This window comes from Heliangelus exortis, chromosome 1 (assembly GCF_036169615.1).
Source record: "Heliangelus exortis chromosome 1, bHelExo1.hap1, whole genome shotgun sequence".
Lineage (NCBI taxonomy): Eukaryota > Metazoa > Chordata > Aves > Apodiformes > Trochilidae > Heliangelus > Heliangelus exortis.
In genome coordinates, this window is record NC_092422.1 from 138,231,176 (window position 1) to 138,254,638 (window position 23,463).

At 39.4% G+C, this 23,463-nt stretch overlaps 1 protein-coding gene across 1 annotated transcript in view; it reads right to left on the bottom strand.

Annotated features, from left to right (window-relative positions):
- The window catches only part of PTN (pleiotrophin), an 83,468-nt gene that overhangs the window by 10,751 nt on the left and 49,254 nt on the right, over window positions 1-23,463 (bottom strand). The window contains exons 4-6 of the mRNA XM_071738691.1: window positions 14,294-14,400; window positions 12,672-12,845; window positions 11,448-11,609 (exon numbers count right to left, since the gene is read on the bottom strand). Of these exons, the coding sequence (XP_071594792.1) occupies window positions 11,448-11,609; window positions 12,672-12,845; window positions 14,294-14,400 (443 nt within the window). The remainder of the gene's footprint in view (window positions 1-11,447; window positions 11,610-12,671; window positions 12,846-14,293; window positions 14,401-23,463) is intronic.

A 23,463-nucleotide genomic window follows, 5' to 3' on the forward strand; every position in this document is an offset into this window, starting at 1 on the left:
GGGACCTGCTCAGCAGGTCTAAGTGCCTAACCATGAGAGAATTATCCTACAGGACACATCTCTCCTGTGGGCCACTAGCTGGATCATCTCAGTATTAAACTTTATGAAGAGAACGTAAATCCATTTGATATGTACAACTAAACGGATTAATCTAAATACATCAAATGCCTCACCCAATGTATGTCTCCTGCAGATACCAATAGCAGGGTCAGCACTGAGGTAGGAGAGGGTGTTATCACTCACTATTTCTCAACACTCAAGGTGAGCAGGCTGTGCAGAGGAGGGAACGGGCAAAGGCAGCTCTTTGCCTACTGCTCCGAATGCGCTGGGTGTGTTCCTGCTCCGGCCAAACTCCTCTCCCACGTCCAGCAGGGCTCAGCCCACAGCCACCCTGAGGAAAGCAGCAGCAGGAGCTACACCTTTACCACTCTGGACCAATCTTCCTTCACCAAATATTTGGCTTTATGATCCCTGGGCATCCTCGCATCAAAGCAGAAGTACTAGAAGAGTGATCTACATATGCTTCAGCATTACTGAGGATGACAAAGCAGTCTTCAATTTTTGTGCATTTTTTACAGAGGACGCTTTCCTCCTTCACTTTTAGTCCACAGGGAGAGGCTGCCTCATGGTGCTCTTGCTCAGATGGAGTCCAGATCACACTGAAATGGGAAATTCAGCATACCTGGCAGTCCTGCAGAGCACAGCAACCAAGCACAGCCATCCCACTCCCCTCTGAACCCCAGAGCACTTCCAGCAAGATAAAAGTGCTCAAGTTGCGTTGCTCAAATACCCCTGCAAGAGGGAACTGTGGCATTGTACACACACTGCATTATCTAATCATTTGTCACCTGAACAGCCCCTATGAATAGCTGTGTGCCCAAGAACTGTCCACAGGATTAAAAAGTGTGTGGTCATGAATTAGCACTGGGCATAATTCAGTGGGTCCATGATGATTGCTTACAAAAAATCCAGTGAGGATCTGACTGAGTAAACAAATCAGTTTGATAAGCAGAAGTTTATCTATGCAACTTGGAATGGCAGCAGCCCTCTCTAAATAGCTGTCTTTATTCTGCAGCCTCATTCTTACTGTGCAAGCAGCAAAGGAAAGTAATCGTGAACAGAAGCCACATACCACTTGAAGCTACTCTTAATGTATAAAGCACAAAAGGGAAAGAATTAAATTTTAATGGAAGCCAAGCTTTGTAAGACAAGATTTGCAGGTATTTATTTTCATTTATTGGGGAGAAGGTAACAATTCCCTCATGGCACTGCTGAACTCCAATATATAAAAGTGAAGCAATGTCCCCAGCAGCAATATAACATAAATCATTCGAACCAGCAAATACTGTGCTGTTGGAAGAGGGAAAAACTTCAATACCAGATGTTCAGAACACAGTTTTCCCAGGAACTTTTACTCAGTCCCATTGAGTAGAGAGCAAGGAAGGTTTTCTAAAGGGCTCTCTGCCTCTCAGTGGGGCAAATTTTCCAAAACATAAAGTTGCTATGGTGGTGCAGAGCAATGGTGCCACTGGGTGCAGGGTACTTCCTTCTGAGTTTTGGGGATAAAATGCCAACCCGTGTGGAAGGGAGCAGTCTTAACTTTGACAAAGTCATGGATTTTATCCCTTCAGGAAAAAAATCTCACTTTAAAAAGCTCTACCCTGCTCTCTAGGAACAGAAACTGTACTATCTTGTGACTTCAATAGTTGTAGAAATAAATCCCTTGATTTCTGAAATACTCTTTAAATATGGCATTTCTTCTGTTTCTAGAGAAAAAGAACCTTTCATAATCATCTAATTAATTTTTCTTCCATTTTCCTGCATTATATAAAGCATTGATGTATTCCAAATGAGTAGAAGAAAGAAAACAATATTACAATAGCAATTTTGTTCCAAAATGAATGAAAGCAGTTCTACTGGATGGAAAAAAAAAAAAAGCAAAAAAAAAAAAGCAATACTTCACTAGATAAACAGCAGTAAAAGGCAACTTTCCAATAAATCAATGACCTTGATGTGACTTTTACTGCATTAATATATTACAATTTATTATATATGCTATAGATTAGCTCTGTGCTGTTTAAGGAATTGCTCTAGTTGACTATAAGATTTTCTCACTGTTTCTACTCTCCCAGGCACTCCAGCAGGTTTTGTTCTGCTTCTCACTGCTACATTTCCATTTTGGATAGACTTGGATTTTTTCCCAGTTGAACACAAGATGGACTCAATTAAAAATCTAAAGGGTGCACCGTATAAGCCAGGAAGGCACATTGCAGTGAGTGTTAGGAATGGGGAACAGTTAAGATTTATGCCTGTAACAAACACTAATGTGTCTGACAAAAAAATGGACTGAAGAGCCACTCATGGAAAAAGTTTCACTCATTCTCTTTCTCATTGGAATTGCAATTGAAATAAATGCAGAGAACAATAAATCTAATTTATTCTAAAAACATACACAAAGCTCTGAAACGGTCCTAGACAGTCAGAAGATGTTGTTGCTGATATTAGGATGGAAGACCTAAAAACCGTTCACTTTTAACATCCTTACATAAAACTCACCAGGAATTACAAGAAGGTGTCTTTTGGGGGTTTTTTGTTTGTTTTTTTTTGTTTGTTCGTTTGGGTTTTTTTCGTTTAGTTTTGGGGTTTTTTAAGAGGTTATTTGTTGAAGGTGAGGATTTTCATGAGAAAACTTTGATTTTGGTCATTATTGTGCCCAGCAGTAAAACAGAGAGAAAGCTCTGTTCCTTTCTCTCTGTCCTTTCCTTTTCCACTTCTTCATTTCCTTTCTTTTCAAGCTTTTCCACCCCTTCTTTACACTTCCATTTCATGTTCTTTGTCACCATCTCCTTATCTCCTGTCTGTGCTTACTGCTGAAGTTTTGCAGGCAGTTTTTCAGAGTATGAAGCATGGATCAAAGAAAAGCCCAAGCTTTTTGCCCTGAGTGTAGATCTTGTCTGGGGCAGGTGCAAAAAAAAAAAAAAAAAAAAAAAAAAAAAAAAAAAAAAAAAAAAAGTGCCTGGTTTTCAAAAAATTACCTAAATATATTTTCGGATCTCAGTTTGATATATAAACTACCTCAATGTCTCATCTTTTTGCTTCTCTGCAGACACAGGTAAATGCAAAACTCCAAATGGATTGTTAATACTAATTAATTAATAATAATAATTATTTTCAGCAGTCTTCTGCAGACATGTGAATGCAGAGAGTAAGCTCTGAATGTGTCAGTCTGTGCCCACAGCTGTCTCATTGGCATTAAGAGGGATCTTGTACACAGATAGACAGGGGCTGAAAAGCCAGCTGGGACTGGATTCCTCTTGTGCTGAGCATATAACGTGATGGAGAACAGTAAGAAAGTCCATACCCTACAGAAGCAGCAGCACAAATTTACCAGAGGCAGATGAGAAGCAGCAGCAAACAGAGGAAACAAAATCTTTTATCACTCCAAGTCCCACAGCTTCAGGCATTTTCATGGCTCAAGGGCACTGATTAATGCCAAGGAGGCTGGACTGCTCTTGCAAGCTATTAAAATGAGACAGTGAGTATGTAAAAGAATTGATACACACAAGGCTATGCAAATTTCATCCACAAAGGTGGATGCTGCAGGCACAAGAGGGTTAAACAAGAACCTTTGTCACAACTAGTTTTTCTTATTTTGAGGTAGCACATTATTTAAAAAAAAAAAAAAAAGGATCTGAAATACAAATCAGGGGATGAGAAAACATGGAGACAAAAATTCCCAAACTTTTATTTTCAAAAACACCTGTAAAAGCTGCAGAACAACTAAAAATTGAAAATATACTTCTTTTAAAAAATAAAATTTGTCTTTCTCCCCCTCCTGCAACCATGTTTTCCATGGCATCAGGACTGTGTCAGTTGGACTGATAAAATGTTATGGTCTGACAATACATTCACATTATTTATCCAAACAATATAATTTTTCAAAGGTAGAAAAGCAGTTTCAGGGAGACTACAATGCACAGTCTCCAAGAAACACAAGGAACTGGAAGAAGGAAAAAAAACCCAAATATTAAAAGACATCTAAACTTGCTAGTTATATCCTGCATTGGAAGTTTACTAGCAGCTTGAGGCTGGTCCACACCATACCCACCATTTTGCTTATTTTTCTTATATGGCTTACTCTGGTTCTCCCTTAAATTGAGAAAAATTTCCCCATGTTATGGCAGCAGGAGCCAAATCACTGAGATGTTTCTTCGAGCCTAAAGTTTCCAAACTAGCAAGGGGCACAGGGAAACACGACCAAGCACTTAGTACCCAATCCTCTGGACCACCATTTCTTCTCTTGGTTTTTTACATTTCTTAGCTCCATAAGGCATAAATTATTCATAGCAAAACTATGTCTCACAATGTTTATCCAGTGCTTAGTACAATGGCACCCTTTATTAGCTGAGGCCTCTGGGCACTCATGCAATACAAATAATCATAATGATAGCAACAATAATAACAGCCAACTATGCTGCTCCCACTGGGCATCCACTGCCAGTGTCTGCCCTGAAGAGCTCAGATCACTGTATTTCTCTGCACGCTCCCAGTCATTGCCAGAGGCCATTCTTGAATAAACCTGCCTCATCCTTTAGAGAAAGAGAAAAAACTCCCAGTTTTGCCATTCAGGTTTTTGTTTAACTATCGCAGCTGTTTCCTAATATGAGAAAATCCCTCACTTTTATATCTAATTAGTTTTAGATCCTATTATTCTGCCTCCTGTAATACTAATTATTACACTAGCTGCATCCCTGCATGACTAATGAGTTACATTAAAGATGACGAATCCCGAAACCTACAGAGGAAGAAACAGTGGGATTGTGATGCCCAAATAGGAGACACCAGCATCTTTCAAACAAAACAAAATCACAATCCTAACAACTCATTTCTTCTTCCCCTATGTCCTCTCCAGCTACTCTTTAGAAGCAGACATTTCATTGCTGCACAAAGGCAGAGACGAGGGAGGGCAGCCTGGAAAAAGCAGATTGCCCTGCATGCAAAACGTTAGTGGTCCTTTCCATGAGTACAGCATAAAGTTTGGCTGAGCAACGAAGAGCTGCTTATCAGGTGAGCAATTCACTCAGACATCACTGGCAGCTCCTTGCCAGTCACCAAGTCATCCCATCAATGCAAGTCAGCCTGCCCCGGCAGTGCACTGTAAGATGTCTTTTCTGCAGGTAGAAATTAAGACTGTAGTGATCAAAACCCACGTTGTTTTCTGTTCCTGGCACCAAAGTAAGCACAGAGATGTGCCTGCTCACAAACAGAAGTCCAGCCCTATGTTCTGACACCAAGCTCACTAAGACACAAGGTTAAGCAGTGTCAAAACACTGCTTTAAGCCCACTGAGATTACTAACAACCAAACCAAAGGCTGTAGTTAAATACAGAAGTTCAGACACCCACCTTGAAGTAAATCATCACATTCTGATAATTGCAATTGCAGCCTAGGAAAAAGAGAAGCAGCAACCACTAGTCAAGAGCATGGACCTAAGGGTTAACAGCTCCTGAGTGCCTAAACCTGTCACTGATACTGTTTCAACCTGGAAAAATCAGCATTTCAGACTTTGAATTATTACTTTGCTTTAAATTGTGCTTTCTCAGCTCCAAGGAGTGATAAGAGAATTAGCTAATTGCTACCTGTAAAGATTTCTAGATTAAAAAAAACCCAACCATGTAGGGCAGATATTGCACTAAACTCTCAAGTAAAGCTCTTCAAACAATATGGAATTAAAAAAAAATACACTTGGAGAGTAGTCCACTGCAGTTGCACACACACTGTGCTAACCATGATAAGCTGCACTGACACCTTGTTAGACCCTCAAATGCTACAGCTGATGCTGATCTGTGTAATAAGAAATTACAGCCATTAACAACTCAGGTAGGTCTTGCCTTCATGTGAGAAAACTTTCCAAAACTGAATGTTGGAGGATGTGATCTTTGGATGTCACCCCAATCATTAAAGACAACAGTGGTGTAAGCAGCATTAGTTTTTGCCAGCCTTCGTTGAAATTGTTTTCCTATGTTGCAAGAACTGAGTTGAGCCAGGATAAAGTAACTCATAGGTCAGTTCTACTGTAAATTGATAAAAAGTTGAGAAGGGAGATTTAAGAAAAATAACTAAATAGAAGCAGGTAGAAGAGTTATGAGAAAGGAGCATAACTCAAAAAATTAAGGGTACATTGCAGAAAAACAGGAAGACTGCTTATTCTCTTTGATTTTATCTTAATCAGAAGAATAAATATATAAAAGTACAAGAGTTACGGGGAAAGAGAAAGAAAGGGAGTGATGGAAAGGGGGAAAAAAGAACTAAACCCTATAAGGCAACCCAGCTCAATAAAAATAAATTCCTCCTCTCTCAGCAGTTCAAGCAAAATGTTTCCTGAATCCTGACAATACCCCATTCTTTTACTTTCTGGCTGGCTGGAACCTGAACAACCATCAATCAAGTTTGGGTGGCCATGAAGTAGGGCAGATGGAGACTGTCGGGAGGGTTTTCTGCTCTTCAGTGCAAGCTGGCCATTAGATCAGGCACTCAAACAGAAATGCCTGAGTCTTTCACATCTGACAAGATAGTTTAGGAAGACCTTGAACATCCCCAGCCTTGCAGACACTGATTAGAATATGCAATTGTGTGTGCTAGAGGAGAGGTGGCTGCCTCTGCTGAGATTTTGTGATAAAAATTATCCTTTTATCCTTTCAGGCCTTTGTGATGGGCTTTCTCATGACCTCATTTGTGTACTAAATATACAAACCGTGGTGTCTGGGATATCACAGTCACACTGCTGACAATCTCTCTGTCCAAATACACAGTTTTCAAGAACAAGCAACAGTTTTCATCCTGTGTTAACTACATTTTAGCAGCCCAGGACCAAACTATTGTCTTCCAATCTAAGAACACCTCAGTAAAGCTATGGAGAAAAGAGCTCGTTAGAATTCCAGATAAAATCCAAATTCCCAGTTCATCATCTAATCTCCCCCTTAAATCTGATACATCAGAGTTTCTCTAAATATTTTCCTGTAGCAAGGAACTGAGCTCAAAAATGTCTGTGTATTGCAGACAACAATCCATATTTAATGTAAGCTGCTCAGAAATAAAAATACTGTGACAGAGCAGTTGCTAATAAGGAAAAAAAAATAATACTTTTTGTTTGGTTTGTTTCCAAAATAATGAGAGTGCTTAAAAAAAAATTTCAAAATTCAAGGCTTTTCCATGAATGATGACTAATGATAAAACAAATCCATAAGAATGCTTAGATCATCAGTTTGAGGCAGGCATTGATTCCCAAGGTTAATGAGTATCTCCTGGTTTAATTTAGCAGAAGTTTTGCCACAATTCACAGAAGGTCCAAGAAAACCAAAATATACCTTCCTCAGAAAATCTGCAAAATTATAACCCTTGGGATTTTTCTGCAGGTATAATTTTCAATTCTGTTAAGCATAGATCAAACCCCCTATGAAACAGCAGTCATCTTTGTCAAAACAGTTAAGTGAGAGATACAGGATTCATCATGCTAGCAAAGTTGCTGCATGCTCATGAGCTGGAAAGGTGGATAAATAACAGAAGAGCCACAGTTACAGGTACATAAATTTACTTGTAATCTTCTGAAAGAACAGAGAAGGTGGGGAGAAAGTTATGACACCAAGCCACACTAAGGAAATGTGTCAGGTGAAACCTGATATACAATCTGATATTTCACTGGGCAAGCCTAGGTGAAATAATGTGCCTTATTCACACACCTTCTTGGGCTCTAAACTAACCACATCAATTAACTTTTGAAAAAAATACAAGAGGGAGAATTCTGAAGGTCTCAGATAAAGATACCTACTCCACATGCAAATAGCGATCAAAAGAAAAACCTATTTAGGTTATTTAGTGAGTGTAATGAGCAATAAAGGAAGCATTAAAATCATATTTTCTCTTTCAACACAAATCTGTAGAGAAAATGCTTGGAATGCTGTGTACAATACAAATACAATTTTGCATTAATAGAAGGACTCTAGGTAGGTCCAGTAGAGAGTATTCTTATGAGTGAATTGTTATGTAGCCTAATACTTAAATCAGAGATTTTAACTTTAAAAGATGGCAAGAAGCAAAAAGCAAGAGAAGATATATAAAGAATACAGTTGATGAGGGAACTAAATAGGTGATTTTACTCACCTCATTTACAATATGAAATCATAAGGAAATACGATGCAATGGGGAGGCTAAAAATGTGACCTAATAGGATGAAAATTTCAGAGCACAGGGAAGGGGGTTAGTCTGGAAAACCATGAAAACAACCCTTTTCCTGAATATACTCGTATTTTGGAGTGCAATATTATTCTCAGTCAGTTCACATCTGCTTTTGGTACTCCCAGCCTATAGCTGTCAGAGAAGTATTCAGTGATGCAGCTCTTGAAGTACACACAAGTCAGCAAGGTAACTGTTTAGAGGTAGAAGAGATTCCTGTAATCAATAAGCCCATCACTTACTATTCTGCTGCAAAGGCTCCCAAATGCCAGAGACACTGCCCCTCTACTTCAAGCAATCATGTGTGGCACTTGATGGGCCTTTACAGGTCTAGCTGCATATCAATGCAGACCTTATACAACACTGTGCCTCAGAAAAACATTTGCTGCTTCCAAATAATATATCATATGGTCTTTTGTAATCTTCACTGAAGTGAAGCTAGGGGTGAAAAAGGGAGGGTAATATGTACTTGTAGCCGATTCCAAGTTTTTCAGACAATAATCTAGATCTTCTCATCTCCAATGAACTAAATTGGATCCTATTCTGTGTATTGAATAAATTTTAGTTTTTCCAGATTGAATAAAATTTAATTTTTCCTTTATCTAGATGTGGGTGGAGAGACACTTTGCTCCATCCTGTAATTTCCTTCCTGTTAAGAGGAAAACAGAAATACTCTCATTCCAGCTAACATGTCAGCAGTCAGATTTTTAACTCAGAAAGAGAGTTCAGTAGGCCACATTTCACACAATATTAATCTGCTTGACCTAATTTCTTATTCTAGTTCCTCCTACTGCTGCCAAGATACTGCCCAGTGCAGCTCCTACGTAGTTTTACCCACAGTTCTGCAATATGGATTTCATATCTTTAGCTCAGGGCCCAGGAAGGCTTCAAGCATGTGACTTCCATACATACTTGTCCTGCAAATGCCAACAGCAGATGAATGAGCAGGTGGCATGCAGGAAGATGCCATGAGATTTCTAACACAAATCAGGAGAGTGGAATTTCTGCCCACAGTTATTATGATCACAGACCTACATTTGTACCTATTTCTCCCTTTGTGGTCCTTCAAATCAAGTTAGGTTTCCTAATTAAGTCAAGCCACATAACGACGTTTGCTGTAGTCATTCACAATCTGAGTTTCAGTCTCAGCCATAATTCACTCATATCTAGAATCAGTTAAAGTTAACTCCAGTCCAGCAATTTCATAAGTTCTGCCTTTAAAACTATAAACTGAAAATTATCCTGTACAAACAACGCTGCATCAGTGCTCTGCTTGTTCCCTCTCTCCCCTCTTCTGACAGCCATTGATAGAATATATGGACGCAGCAGGAGCAGAACAAGGCAGAGGGGCTCAAGCAGGGGTAAAAATAAAAAAAAAAAAAAAAAAGGAAAAAAGAAAAAAGTCCTTCCCTATAAACTAATCAGAGAATCAGAAAATCAGAGAATGGTATGGCTTAAATTACTTGTTCCAACCCCTCTGCCATGGGCAGGGACACCTCCCACTAGACCAGGGTGTTGTTCAAGGTCCCAATCCAACCTGGCCTTGAACAGATCCAGGGATGGGGCACCCCCAACCTCCCTGGATGACCCGTTTCAGCATCTTACCATAAACAATAAAATCACACAGCTCCCTTTCCCACCCAGTCACTTCCATCCCCAAATGAAGATATTCATTGCAGCCAATTCAACTAAGTCCAGTTCCAGCACTTAAAGGGTGGCTACCAAGTTGAAGCCTCCATTTTTACAAGGATTCCCATGGAAAAGAAGAGGGGTAATGGATACAAGTTACTCCTGTGGACATCCCAATTGGATCAGAAGGATATTTTTCACTATGAGAACAGTCAGACACTGGAATAATCTCCCTAGGGAAGTGGTGGATTCCTCAAGAAATAGATACTTTTAAAGACTGAGCTTGACAAGGTGTTGGGCTATTGCATCTAAACTGTGTTCCTACCTAGAAAGGTCAGTCCAGACTATCCTTGAGGTCCCTTCCAGCCTGGCATTCTGTGATTCTATGAAATTAACTGGTCTTTTAAAATGCAGTTGCAACCTTTATGTTTCACAGCTTATCATTACCTTCACAGGTTCTAGAATCAGTGTTTACCTGATGACTCCATGGATGTTGTGCAAGGAAGACCAGTTACAGCTGCCTGCAAAGCAGATGAATGCATCCACACACACAGAAAGCATCTGAAGCCTCATCAGAGGTGTCTCTGGTTGCACATGCAGAGCAGGCCACCTGCAGGTACTCCTCAAATTGATGGTGCACCACTGTACCCAATTTCTAAATTGCTCATCCCAGTTGCACCTGTGACTCCTAATCAATTTTTATATTTATCCAAGTATTCAGAGCCTGGAATGTGTTAAACCTAGTCGGTTTTAAGTAAACAAATGCCAGGATAGCATAGCTTGTATAATCCACTTAAAACACAATACTTCTGTATCTCAAATAAGACATCACAGTTTTAGCTCACAGTATAAAGCATCCTACACACATAACACCTGCTACACCAACAAAAGAGTATATTAAAAGGCTTTAACGATTAGAAAGAAAATAAGTTTGTCTAAGGGACACCTGGAAACACAAACACAGGACATAATGCTTTCCTGTGTACCAGGAATTATACTGTGAATTGCATTTAAATAAGACATACACATTCTGTACTCTCCTTCCTGCTATCTTTGAATAGAGAATGCACAACTCCAAGGATGCAGAACAACCCAATACCCTCTTTTCAGTGTGCAGTGAGCAGAATATCCTTTCAATACTACCTGTCCAGAAGGAAAGCAGTCCCTTTTTTCAAATAGTCATTATTGAATGCTAAAAAAAAGCTATATAAAAAGTGTCTCTATCAAGAGACATTTTTGCATGTGATCATTGGTGTGTTCCTATCAATAGGTGAGTCAGGAAAAGCATCTGTATCCTGGAGGTCTAGTGAGCATCAGCAAATTAGTAGCAATACAGGTGGTCTAAGGTTGGAATCAAAGCTCTAGTCTTCAGCTCAACTCTTGTGTATGAGACTGCCTTGCATACACAACTCAGAGAGTTGTGAGCTGGCAGACAGAAGCAGCACAGAACTGAGGGAAGGCTGTGGAAGTACAATCTCCTGTGCTACTGAGTTCCCACTTAAGCACAGAGGACAAATTCAATGACTTTAAAAAAAAAAAAAAAAAAAAAAAAAAAAGGCTGTGCAGCTTTCAGAAGACTGAGTTTACCTTGAGGTTTGGGTTTGGTAAGCTTCCCACAGGGCTTTGAGATTGTGACAGTCTTCTGGCAGTCAGCATTGTGAAGGGCTCTCTTTAGGTTCCCAGTTCGAGTCTTCAGGGCAGTATTCAAGTCACATTCTCCCCAGGCTTGGAATTGGTATTTGCACTCTGCTGCAATGAGTGAATAAATGGCAATATTTAAACCAAAATGACTGAGTGTGAAAACAAAGATGCTATGAGGCTACTAGACTATCATGGACATTGCTTGTAGACAAAAGGGATCATGAAACTGAAGAAAGAAAATATAAGAGAAACTTAAAGATGATTTACAGTGGTGATTGCAGTCTCTCCCTCCCTCAAAATACTTTAAAATAGAACTCTCTTGCTTTTGCTTGGATATTGAAATATTCTCATATAAAGGAAACTGTATTCAACTATGAATAAAGAAAAAGCTATTCAACTATGAAGATACTTTTTTTTTTTTTTTAAGAAAGAAACAACAGCAGTGGGAAATGTCATTCACATTCTGTAAGTTTGCTCCTCCATTTGTGGGATGTCAAAGCTTACCAAATAAGGACTGAATAATTTCAAGAATGTATGTGTAACTATGAACTTGTCAAGTCTGAAACTGCTGCACTGATTGCCTTGGTAAGGTCACAATGATGTCAAAACCGTACAAGCTGTTTACCAGAAAAAAAAGACAAGAGTAATCAGATCTGAGTGCTGGACAGATATCTTGTCCCGGACAGATCTGTCATATCTTTCTGAACTGTTACAGAAGAATCTTCTGGACTGAATAATAGAGACTAAATGCACTGGTCTTCACTCACTGTTTTCAATGCACACACTGGCAGTCACCCATGTTCCATGCTGCAAATCACACACTGCAAGGTCACGTAAAGCCTGTGGAGATTCACATTGCAGAGATTCACAGCTGGGGGTTAACACGTGACACATAGATTGCTGCCTTAAATAGGGTTGTATACCTCAGGGAAGCAGATTTGAGCATGGTGCTGGAAGACTGAGTTTACAGTAAGTAGATTATATGGATTCTCTGCAAAGAAGCTGCTTTGCTCGAAGAAGCTCCCTTCTGATGCCTTACTTGCTCCACCTCCATTGAACTTGAAATACAGAAGCAGCCCCTTCACCGAGAAATTTGCAGAGCTAAGCAAAAAAATCCTGCTCCGTGCTTAAGTAAAACCAAAGCAAATCCCTTGAGAGAGTGATCCTTACCTCCAAATTGCTTCTTCCAGTTGCAGGGAATCTTACACTTCTGAGTCTTGGTGGTTTGTTTGCACTCAGCTCCAGTGCGAGTGCCCTCACGTGTCCCCAGCCCGCAGTCACCATTGGTGGGCACGCAGACGCTCCACTGCCATTCCCCACAGTCAGACTTCTTTGCCTTTTTCTCTGGATGAAGATGAGAAACCAGACCCAAGCAAGAGAATTGGTTAGTACCCAGAGTCTATAGAGAAATTCCCTACATTCCAATAAACAGTCACAGCACTCGAAAGGGTGAGGAATGAGGGATTTTGTAAAACAATTGTTTCAAAAGCAAAAGGTCTGGCATCTTCTTCCCAGCTCTGCAGAGACAGGTCAGCCCCTTTGAGTCCAAAACTAGATGGATCATTCAAATTCAGTCCCACTACCATGTCTACAAGTCCACTTAGATATTCCCAAGTGGATTCTCATCCTCAGAAGTCAGAATCATCTAGAAACCCTCGTGGACTAAAACACACAGGAGGGCTCACTCAGAAACAACACATTGCCATCTCCACTACCTGAAGGCATCGAAATATTTTCAGTTCCAACTGAGGGAGTACACACTATACAGATTATAAATGCATGTGTTGACACTGTGTATCAGAGGCTGTGAGCACCTCCAGGGAACAGCTGTGGAATATGAACTTTTCACTTGGAATTCCATTTCACAGTTTATGTCACAACGTGACCAAAACTCCAAAGGCGCATTAAAAACCACATGGAAAAGTGTACTCAAAATGCTGTTAGTTACAGGTGGGTTCTTACAAAAGTAAGAATCCTGTTTTCATTTAAATCCTTAGACCTAAGACCAACAAGAAAAAACAGCAATGTTATCAAACCCAAGTAACTTTAAATAACCTTAAATAAAATTGTTTTCCTTACAGCTCATATAGATTTACATTCACATTTTCCTATATTTCCAGGCAGCCACAATGGATAGAAACAACCTTTTTTTAAAGGGGAAGCAATAATTCTGATGGACTCGCAGGTCCTATTAACTGGTGTGTAAATAGCTTTTAAATAATAAGATTTTAAGAAAAACAACATGAGATGCATTCCTTTAAAAATGTCAAAACTGGGTTTCCTGGATATGAATTTTCCTCCCCAGGCCTGTCTCTCCTCTAATGAGAACTGAGCTCATCACTGACAAAAAGCAATTACCACTGGATATCCAGCTGCCTACCTGCAGCAGTGAGTTACTGCAATTCTTTGTTAGAGGACTTCCACATCACACAGCATTGTCATTTACAACACTGAAGGAGTCACACCACTGTTCTTTCATCACTCCTCTTTGATTCTCCCTAGGTCAAGCAGGAACCTACTCCCAGAGTACATTTTAAACTGCCTTGCAATACCCACTCTGTGATAAACTAGGGACTCCAGTCTGCAGGGCTGTCAAGCTGTCAGCTTTCATAGGACCCCCTTTCTGCTTTCCTATTTAACACAGACCAACATGGCACAGCCAAAAATCTTTACCCTGTATATCAAAAGGTACATTAATGACCTGAATTTCATAATAAACCCAGAAGCATTTGACGTTCTTCCACACATGCAATCCATCTCAGGGATTAACTCTGAATTACACTGGACCTTACCTGGTTTCTCTTTTTTGCCAGCCTCAGTGGTACTCACAGCTGCCAGAATGAAAATGAGTACCAGGAGGGCAGCTGTGAACATTCGACGTTGTTGTTGTTGTTGCATTCTGGAGATTAAAAAGAGAGAGAGAGAGGAGAAAAGGTTGGTTAGCCTGTGAAAAGTAGAATTCCAACTAAAATGTAGCTGCAGCATTATTTGATCTAGACAATATGTGATGTAATCTCTTAACTGTCACTGGTATTTTGCTATCTACCTTTTTGTTCCCCTCCAATTAGTGTCTCTTCCTAATATAAATTAAGCTAATTGCATGAAACTCAAAATGGCACAGAGACTTGCACACTCAGGTAGGGGCTATCCATCACATGATAATGAGCCTAAAATCTGGATTTAGGAAACAAATGCTCAAATACAGAATCATAGAATTATAGAATCATCATGGCTGGAAAGGAACTTTGATATCATCAAATCCAACCATCAGTCCTGTACCACCAGAACCACTAAACCATCTACCTATTTTTTTAATGCCCCCAGGGATAGCCATCTCCACTACATCCCTGGGCAACTTACTCCTGTTCTTCACCACTCTTTCAGTGAAGAATTTTTTCTAAATATCCAATCTGAACCTCCCCTAGCACAACTTGTCCTACTGTTGTGACTTTGAGAGAAGAGGCCAACACCCACCACACTACAACCTCCTTTCAGGTATAAAAAGGGTATTAAAAACATTTGCTTGGTGGTGAAGCACCAGTTATTAGCCAGTCACCAAAAGTCATTCAGAACTGGCTGACTTCAGTGGCCTACACACGTTTCCCCATAACTTTACCATCATTTGCTTTGTTTCATTATGGCATCGCTTATCAGAAAGCAGAGCCACAACAAATACACATGTTAAAATAATATAATTTCACAGAGAAACCTCATCAGTAGGCAGCAGGATACCAAGACAGTGGACTCATATGGAAAATTTCTCCAGTACCTTTTGTTTTTTTTTTCCAAACCAGGGTCTATGACACTCCACCAACACTCCAAGGAGGTGCCAACAGTGCTAGCCACTAAAATGGCCTTAAAAACTCAACTAGACTTATGTTACAGAGAATTTAGATGCAACCTGATCTCATTTTGTTGAGCACAGCAACCTTAGGGGAGAAGTAATTCCCACCATGAACAAAGAACAAAATGTATTTGAAATTTAATTTGGCACTCCTCAGTATTCCCTGCTGGCAACCTCTTGCTCAAAAGCAACATAATTGTAACTGACATGGAAAACAAGACAGGAATCCCAAACACAGAGACTTTTAAGTATCCAGCTTTAATATCATGCTAGAAGCCAGATAAGAAAACTGAACTGTTTTGTTGAAATAAAGTTCATGAAAAGACTGCAAGACACATAGCAATCAAATATGTGAAAGAGCTGTTATTAGCACAGTTTGGTTTACTTGGAAAAAAAGTACCATTTCCCATCACTAAGAAAGGACCATCAATGTTTACAGTGAACTCAACAGAGCCTGGAGCCAGAGTGCAGGAGTCCTGCATGAGCTTGGGTTTGTTTTTCCCTTTTTTTCTGCTACATATTTCCACTTAGGCCTTCTCATGTAGTACAGTAAATGAAAATAAATAAATAAATAAATAAAACTTGTAATTCAAAAAGTAAATAAGCAACCTATCTTTTTTTTTTTTTTTCCCAGCTAACGTCAAGCTGATTCTTCATTATTGAGCACAGCTGTAATACTGTTAAAGCACCAAACTGTCCCTCTCAGCCCCTTTCCCTTAGAGAATCTTCACCATAAGTAGCACTGCACCCTCACATCCCATATACACTACAATTTATCTTCTCGCTTCCTCTTTTCCAAACTACTCCCCAGAATCCCTCGTTGTGTAGAGACACCTATGGATAGAGAGACAAATCTCAAGCCCCCTTCCCAGCATACTTTCTAGGGGTGTCAGAAGCTGAAGCAAGGCAGCACCAATGTTTGCTTCACAGGATGCTGCCACATGCAAGAAATGCCCACAGTAGAAGTGTGGCCAGCAATATTCTTCCCCTATACTCCACTCTCATGACTCTCCACCTGGAGAACTGTGTCTATCTCTGGAGCACCCGACACAAGAAGGACATGGACCTCTTGAAGCAAGTCCAGAGGAGGGCCACAATGATGATCAAAGAGCTGAAGCACCTCTCCTATGAAGAAAGACTGAGAAAGCTGGGGTTGTTCATCCTGGAGAAGAGAAGGCTCTGGGAGACCTTATAGCAGCCTTTCAGTACCTAAAGGGCACCTACAGAAAAGCTGGGGAGCGACTTTTTACAAGGGTGAGTAGTGCTGGGAGAAGGGATAATAGTTTCAAGCTGGAAGAGGGGAGATTTAGATTAGATATTAGGAAGAAATTCTTCACTGTGAGGGTGGTAAGACACTGGAACCAGTTGCCAGGGAAGTTTTGGATGCCCCCTCCCTGGAAGTGTTCTAAGGCCAGGTTGGATGGGGCTTTGGGCAACCTGGTCTAGTGGGAGGTGTCCCTGCCCATGGCAAAGGGGTTGGAACTGGATGATGTTTAAGGTCCCTTCCCACTCAAAGCATTCTATGATTCCTAAATCCCTGTTGCCCACCTCAGGGTCCTGAGGTGAGGCCAGGAGCCAAGGATAACTGTTTCTCAGGGAGATGACTTAGGTTTAATTGACAGGCTGAAATTTAAATCTGATTGACCTTATTTTCAGCAAAACGGACAGGGAAAACAGTCGCATTTTCAAATCTGAAATGTTCCAGAGAACTATAAACTAAACCCCACAGATCCTTAATATAGTGTGTTTTCCTAAAACTCCAGTCTCCATACAGCCAAAACACTTGTCAAGTTGTCTAAGTCAAATACTAAAACCATATACATATACATATCAGGCAGAGAGAGTCAAGCTGTTTCCTGAAATGCCTTTGCTGTCAATTACCAACAAGTTAAAAGCTGTGTTGTACAGATGGAGCCTTGCCTCACACCACACCACCACCTCAAATTTGATGTAACCAGTATGACTGCAGAAAATTCCATAATTGCACACGATAGACCAGCAAGGGCAAGTGCTCCCACAAAATTACAAGTGGCATCTATAAAGTACCCATTATATATTAGATCCTTTTTCAGAAGGCCAGAATATCCCACCTATCAGTAATCATTGGAGTTCTGTCTTCAGTTTTCCTTGAAAATATTTCTAAAAAGATGGGTGAAGAGTAAAACTTGTCAGGCAGGACTTGTTTTTGAAGACAATATATGCCACTGAAAATAACTTTGTCTTTTTTGGTGTATTTTTTCCAAAATTGAAGATGACAGTTTTTCCTTTTTAATAGGTTCTGTGATAACATTTCCTCCTAGAAATTTTGAGTTTCGTAATGTACCTTTTATCAACACCTATGGTAACGTGCAAATGATGTGTCATAAAGGGGAAATATTTCTAAACTCATGTATGACAGCCTTGGAGCAGAGTGTGACAGCAGCATTTAAACTAATGGCAGTGGCATTTACATCCAACAGGGAGAGACAAAAATCATAGTGAAGGAATGAAAAGAGACATTTGGGATAGGAGGAGCTCCAGGAAACCTCAGCAGAAAGAAAAGGTAAAGGGAAAGAGAGTTCAGAAAAGTTTAAATTATAAGCTGGAACAAGATCAGAAGAGAGTGAGTAATTATGAAAAGAGCACCAAAACAGGAATGGCAGAAAAGAGAAGTAGTTAATGACAGTGAGACACTAAAACGTAAAGTGTTAGGAAAAAGTGAGGTGTGTAATGAGGTGAGAAGTGAAGCCTAGTGGAGATGCACCACAGCAAGTGGCTTCTCCCAACAAAAATGGGGTACAGGAATTACTTCAGTTTTACAGTGGAATTCACAGCCAGTATGTTTAGAAGGAAAAATTAATGGAAAAATTAAAAAATGGCAGGCAGGCAGAAAAATTAGGTCATCCATGGGTTTCACTTGCAAGTTGAACACCAGAGAGTCAGATAGAAGTCACGCTGTGGTTGCAGCTTCAAGGACCTTCTGAATGAATCTTGAGCCTCCCACTCCAAATCTCTCACTAACCCCAACCTGATTTTATAGTCCCACTCATCTCTCCTGAATCTGATTCATTAAATCATTGCTTGCTGTGTACGGTCCCCATGACTAAATGTACAAACTCCTTTAGGAAACACCCATCCTGTGGACTGAAGCACGCAAATCCCAGCTCTAACGCAGAGACCCAAACCAGTATAGCGTACAGTGCATCCACTGTTGGCATGCAGACACCTCCATTTGGGTCCAGGCACCCTACAAACACTTTCATGCCATGCCAGGCTTTGTCTAACAGCCCAAGAGAAAGTTTACTCCTTCCAGCCCAAGCCCCTGGCAAAGGCAGCTTGCTCCGTTTGTACCCAAGTTGAAAGCCCAGGGCAGCCCAGGTGTTTTCATGATGTGCTCCTCAGACCTTTGGATCTCAGTGCAAGCTGAGCACGCTGGAGTGACTCTGTCTGCACTCATGCAATTAACTCCCACACAGGTTCTCCATCTTGCACATCTGAGCAAGTCCTTCCTGAAGACAAGCATCCAAAACAAACCAGAGAATTTCAGATGAAGCTCTGTTAGTGAGCAACTGTTTATTTTTCATAGCCTTACTGAAGCTAGCATATGCAGCACATCCTAGGATCACATACATCTTTTGCAGGTGGCTTTTTTTGCTGTTAATAACTATTACTCAAAAGCCAGTCCTTTCATCTGTTCCTTCCAAAGCAGCTGGCAAGGTCCCAGGTTATAGAAGCAAGTATTTTTTTATTAGTCCATATAAGTGTAATCTCCCACTCAGATTTTCTAGCACAATTTAACACATTCATATCCTCCAGCTCTTCCAGTAGAACCTGCCAAACATCAGCAGTGTAGATAATGCTGTTGCCCTGGATGTATTACAATACTGAGTGTATTCCCATCATTAATGACAGGCCATGGGTTTTGCAGAGAGTTTGCAAGGCTTCACAACTAAGGCTTGTTTGAATCTTGCTCTGAGCTTTTTTTGGCTTGTTTGCAGCTTTGTCACATTTGGTTTAGCTGCAACAGCAATTTTTCTAATTGAGCAGCTAGCCATGACTAATTTGATTTACTTTCTTTTGCTGTTTTAAGGAGCCACAAATGTTTTATGACTCCATTGTAATAATGTACTAGAGAGAAATACAGGACTGATATTTTAGCAAAGTAGACACAAGATACAGTAGAGAGGAGTGCAGATATGGGAGATCCAAGATGAATAGAACTCATGGACAAATAAAGAAATGCAGATGCAGAGCTGGACAAACCTGAATATAGAAGTAAGAACAAGAACACAGAAATAATTCCCAACATATTTAAAGGGTACCATATACGGTAAGTTGGATACAACATGGTGCTGTGGAGTAATGAACATGAAGAAGGGACTAACTACATGTCAGAAAAAAAAAAAAAACAAAAAAAAAACCAACCCAAAACAGTCCCAACTTGATCATAAAATGAGGAAGAAGAAACCATCAATATGAACATCCTCCTGTCTGAGGACCCCAGGTGATGACAAGTCACCATAACCATCACCACCACCATAATGAAACCAACAACCCTAGGGCTGAGAGGAGCTAAGGAAGAGTCAGCACAAAATTAGGAAAAGTGGTTTAATCTAAGTGTATTTACAGCGATTCTAACTGTGGCAGTGATGCTATTGTTGCTATTAGTATTATAAGATCTACACAGATATATTGTTTTTCTGCCATAATTACATCTACACTAATAATGATTCTTGGATTAGACTTCTAAGATTGCAATTACACTAACAATAGATTTTTGATTTATAAATATATAAAAAGGTTTTGTTCCTCAATGCCCATAATCAATATTTTGCGCATCTTATGACTCCCAGCTTTGTCTTTTAGTACACTATGTTTTTCATTCCATAATCAGCAATAAATAAAATGCATCCCAAAAGTAGGCTTAAGACATTGCAATAGCCTATTATTTCTCTTCACAGCACAGCTCATTTTGAGTTCTCTTAAAGCTCCTTACCCATATTACAACAACCTTTTTCATGACTCCTTTTTTATTTCCTGCTGGAACGAATAATTTCTCATCAAGTCCCACAACAAATACTTTAATAAATTACAGTTTGATTAGTCCCAGATTAGTCACATCTACAAAATCAGTTTTTAAATGGGCTAGTTTGGGAGATAAGTCTGAATTTAATGAAACTTACAATTTACTTCCACTTATTAAATTATTCTCTCATACCAAATTGCGTCCTCTTTTGCAGTCCACTAGGACATATGAATATTTCTGCAGCCACCTGGATCTGTTTGTTCCCCTTTCTTAAATATAAATATTATATTTGCCATCCTCCAGCTGTACAACAGCAGGAAGCATTTTATGCATGTTTTAACAGTCTTAATGAATTTGAAATAAGTGTTATTTTTACGGTGGTCTGAAATACACACTTTTCTCTGTCAAAGAGCAGATAAGAGCATTTGTCTCTTAGGAGTTTACCTCTCCAACAGTAGTAAAAACTTCTGTTCCTCTCAGCCTCTTCCTCATTCACCATCTGGTGCGTATTCCTATGTTATACCTGATCTCCCACATGGAATGGGGAGGCAAATGTCCAAGCACTTCTGAAGCCAGGCTTCAGTCTCCATGCTTCAGTGAACTCCAGTCTTCAAGCTCTAATATGTTCCTTCTTCCTTCACACACGTACACATTTCCTTTATTTGTACACAATTACCTTTCTTTGCAGAATATGGAAAAAAAAATAAAATAAAATCTAGATTTTATTTTCATTTCATTTGCCAGATTGCTGGCTTAGGTTTGGTGAGTCACAGCAATCTGCCACCTCTGGACTTCCAAGATACTACTTACTTGGATTATCAGTACCATTTTCAGAGATACCTGCAAGCTCCAGATAGCACTTCAAGTGGTTGATGCCCAGATAGATTTGGAATTCCTGTCTATAAGGATTTTTTTTTCCCAAAACAATTCTCTATTAAAAATCTTGCATTGGTCCAAAACACGTCACCAGTTTACTTTATTTCTTAAAAACTGGTGTTGAAAATTGAAAAATCTCATTAGATTTATGTTCATGATCCTAGGTAATATAAACTGAATGATGTTAACAGCTTCTTAACACTTGATACAAGTGGTTATTTTTAAGGATAAGTTTAAGGATGAGCTGTAAGGTCATGCCAAATTAGATTCTAAAATAGCATCAACTTTTTAGAGTACTGTGGTAGGGAGTGAAGAAATCACATCCATAAATAACTAGCCCTACTATTATTAGTACTATTTACCTCCTATTCTAAATTTGGAAAGATAAAGCCTTCTATAATAAGAGATCTGTTTATTATATTTTCCTCATGCATAATACCATAAGGACTCCTAACTCAATTCACATCCAAATTTAGATTGACATAAAACCAGCTGATATTTTTCCATACTCCTCCAAAGTAGTGTTGACTCATATGGATGTTATCTTATGCATAGCAATAGCTTTTATTACCGTGTATCATTAATTGCCATTACAGCTATATAACTTTCATTATCATTTCTACCTTTTCTGGACCTGCCTTTGACTACCTTTAAAGACTATGTGTAGGCTAAACCAGTAATATCCATCTGGAGGTACTACACCTCTTTCTAGCTTCTCCAAATCATTGCCTGTGTCACCTACAACTGGCATTTCTCTCACATCTCACCCAAAGGTCTCTCAGGTACCAACTTTTCCTTAACTATATTTCCACCCTGACTACTGCAGTTTTCAGCAACAGTAATTTATTTCTGTCTTAGTTTTCACCACGATGGCAATACTTGCCTTCTTAAAAAAATCACAAAATCTGAAACCACATTGTAATGTGGTTTCTTTATCTGATGTTATGTCTTTATTCACATTATTTTCCCTCCTTCCTGACTACTAAAAGTAGACATGGACATCAAAGATATTTCTCTGCATGCTTCCTTATGGGTAAAGATCCCCAAACTCTCCTCATGGTACAAGGAGGAAACCTCATAATAATTCAGAGACTTGCAGCTAGTCCAAATCCTGCCCAGAGCAAAATCTGTGCTCATTGCCCTTATTCCTTTGTCTTTCCTGTGAGGGATTGGTATTCTCTTTGGATATAGTCATGACATCTTGGGAGCAACACCCAACAGTGGATGCCAGTGGTTTGAGCCTGTGTGCTAACAGGTAAGATCAAAGTTGTGACTACCAGTAGGTTGCTGCAGATCAGTCAGGGGAAAGTGAGAAAACCCTGGAAGGCTGAAATGGTATTTGGCAAAGTTTCTTTTTATTTTTTAAAGCAGTATTTATGCTCAGCTACAGCAGTGGGTACCCATAATAACAAGCCAAAATCAAACAGATAGCTAAAGAGGAAAAAAAAATAAAATCGCAGCATGATACTTCTGAAAAGCCTGAGTCAAACACTGCACTTCAAAAATTGCAGTGTGCAGCTCAGGGACTACATTTTTTTCATATGCAATCAATTTCATGTTCCCTTTTCAACATGGACATCATTAAGAGCCAACAAAATGAGCATTGAGGCCATTGAGTTATGTCTCTCTTCAAGAGAAGAGCCAGTTCAAATACAGACAGAAAAGTTCTTCCATTTTTCCAAAATATTGTGCCAGAATTAAAATGTTTCATAGGTGAACATAAATTTCAACAAGATGGAAAGTTTTTGAAAGCATTTTTAATGAATTAAAATAATTGTCTTTTTATTCTTTTCCATTTTATTCATATACTCATTTCAATACTAAACGGTATTCTCTTCCATTAAAAATATAATTTTACACAAGCTATAAAAAGGACATTTCTATTTTTCTCAGGCAGAATCTTCAGATATTTTTGCCACATAATATCAAAATCCGAACATGCAGAAATCTGAACCTCCATCTTATTCTAAACCACCTCATTATCCAGCTTGGCCTCTCAGGGAGCACCAAGAAGTGTTCAATTCCTTCATTTCAAGTTTTAAGCAAAATTTTGCCAACCCAGAATACTGTAAGCTTTTATCTAATTAGAAAAGAAGGAAACAAATAAAAACTGACATTCCCTAGGGCAAAATTTAGCATTTCTGCAGTAGTGTTGTGACCAAAAATATAATAGTAGCAAATACTTTCTTCTTCCTGAGAGGGAAAGTGCAGTAAGAGGAGATGCAGTCACATCTGTA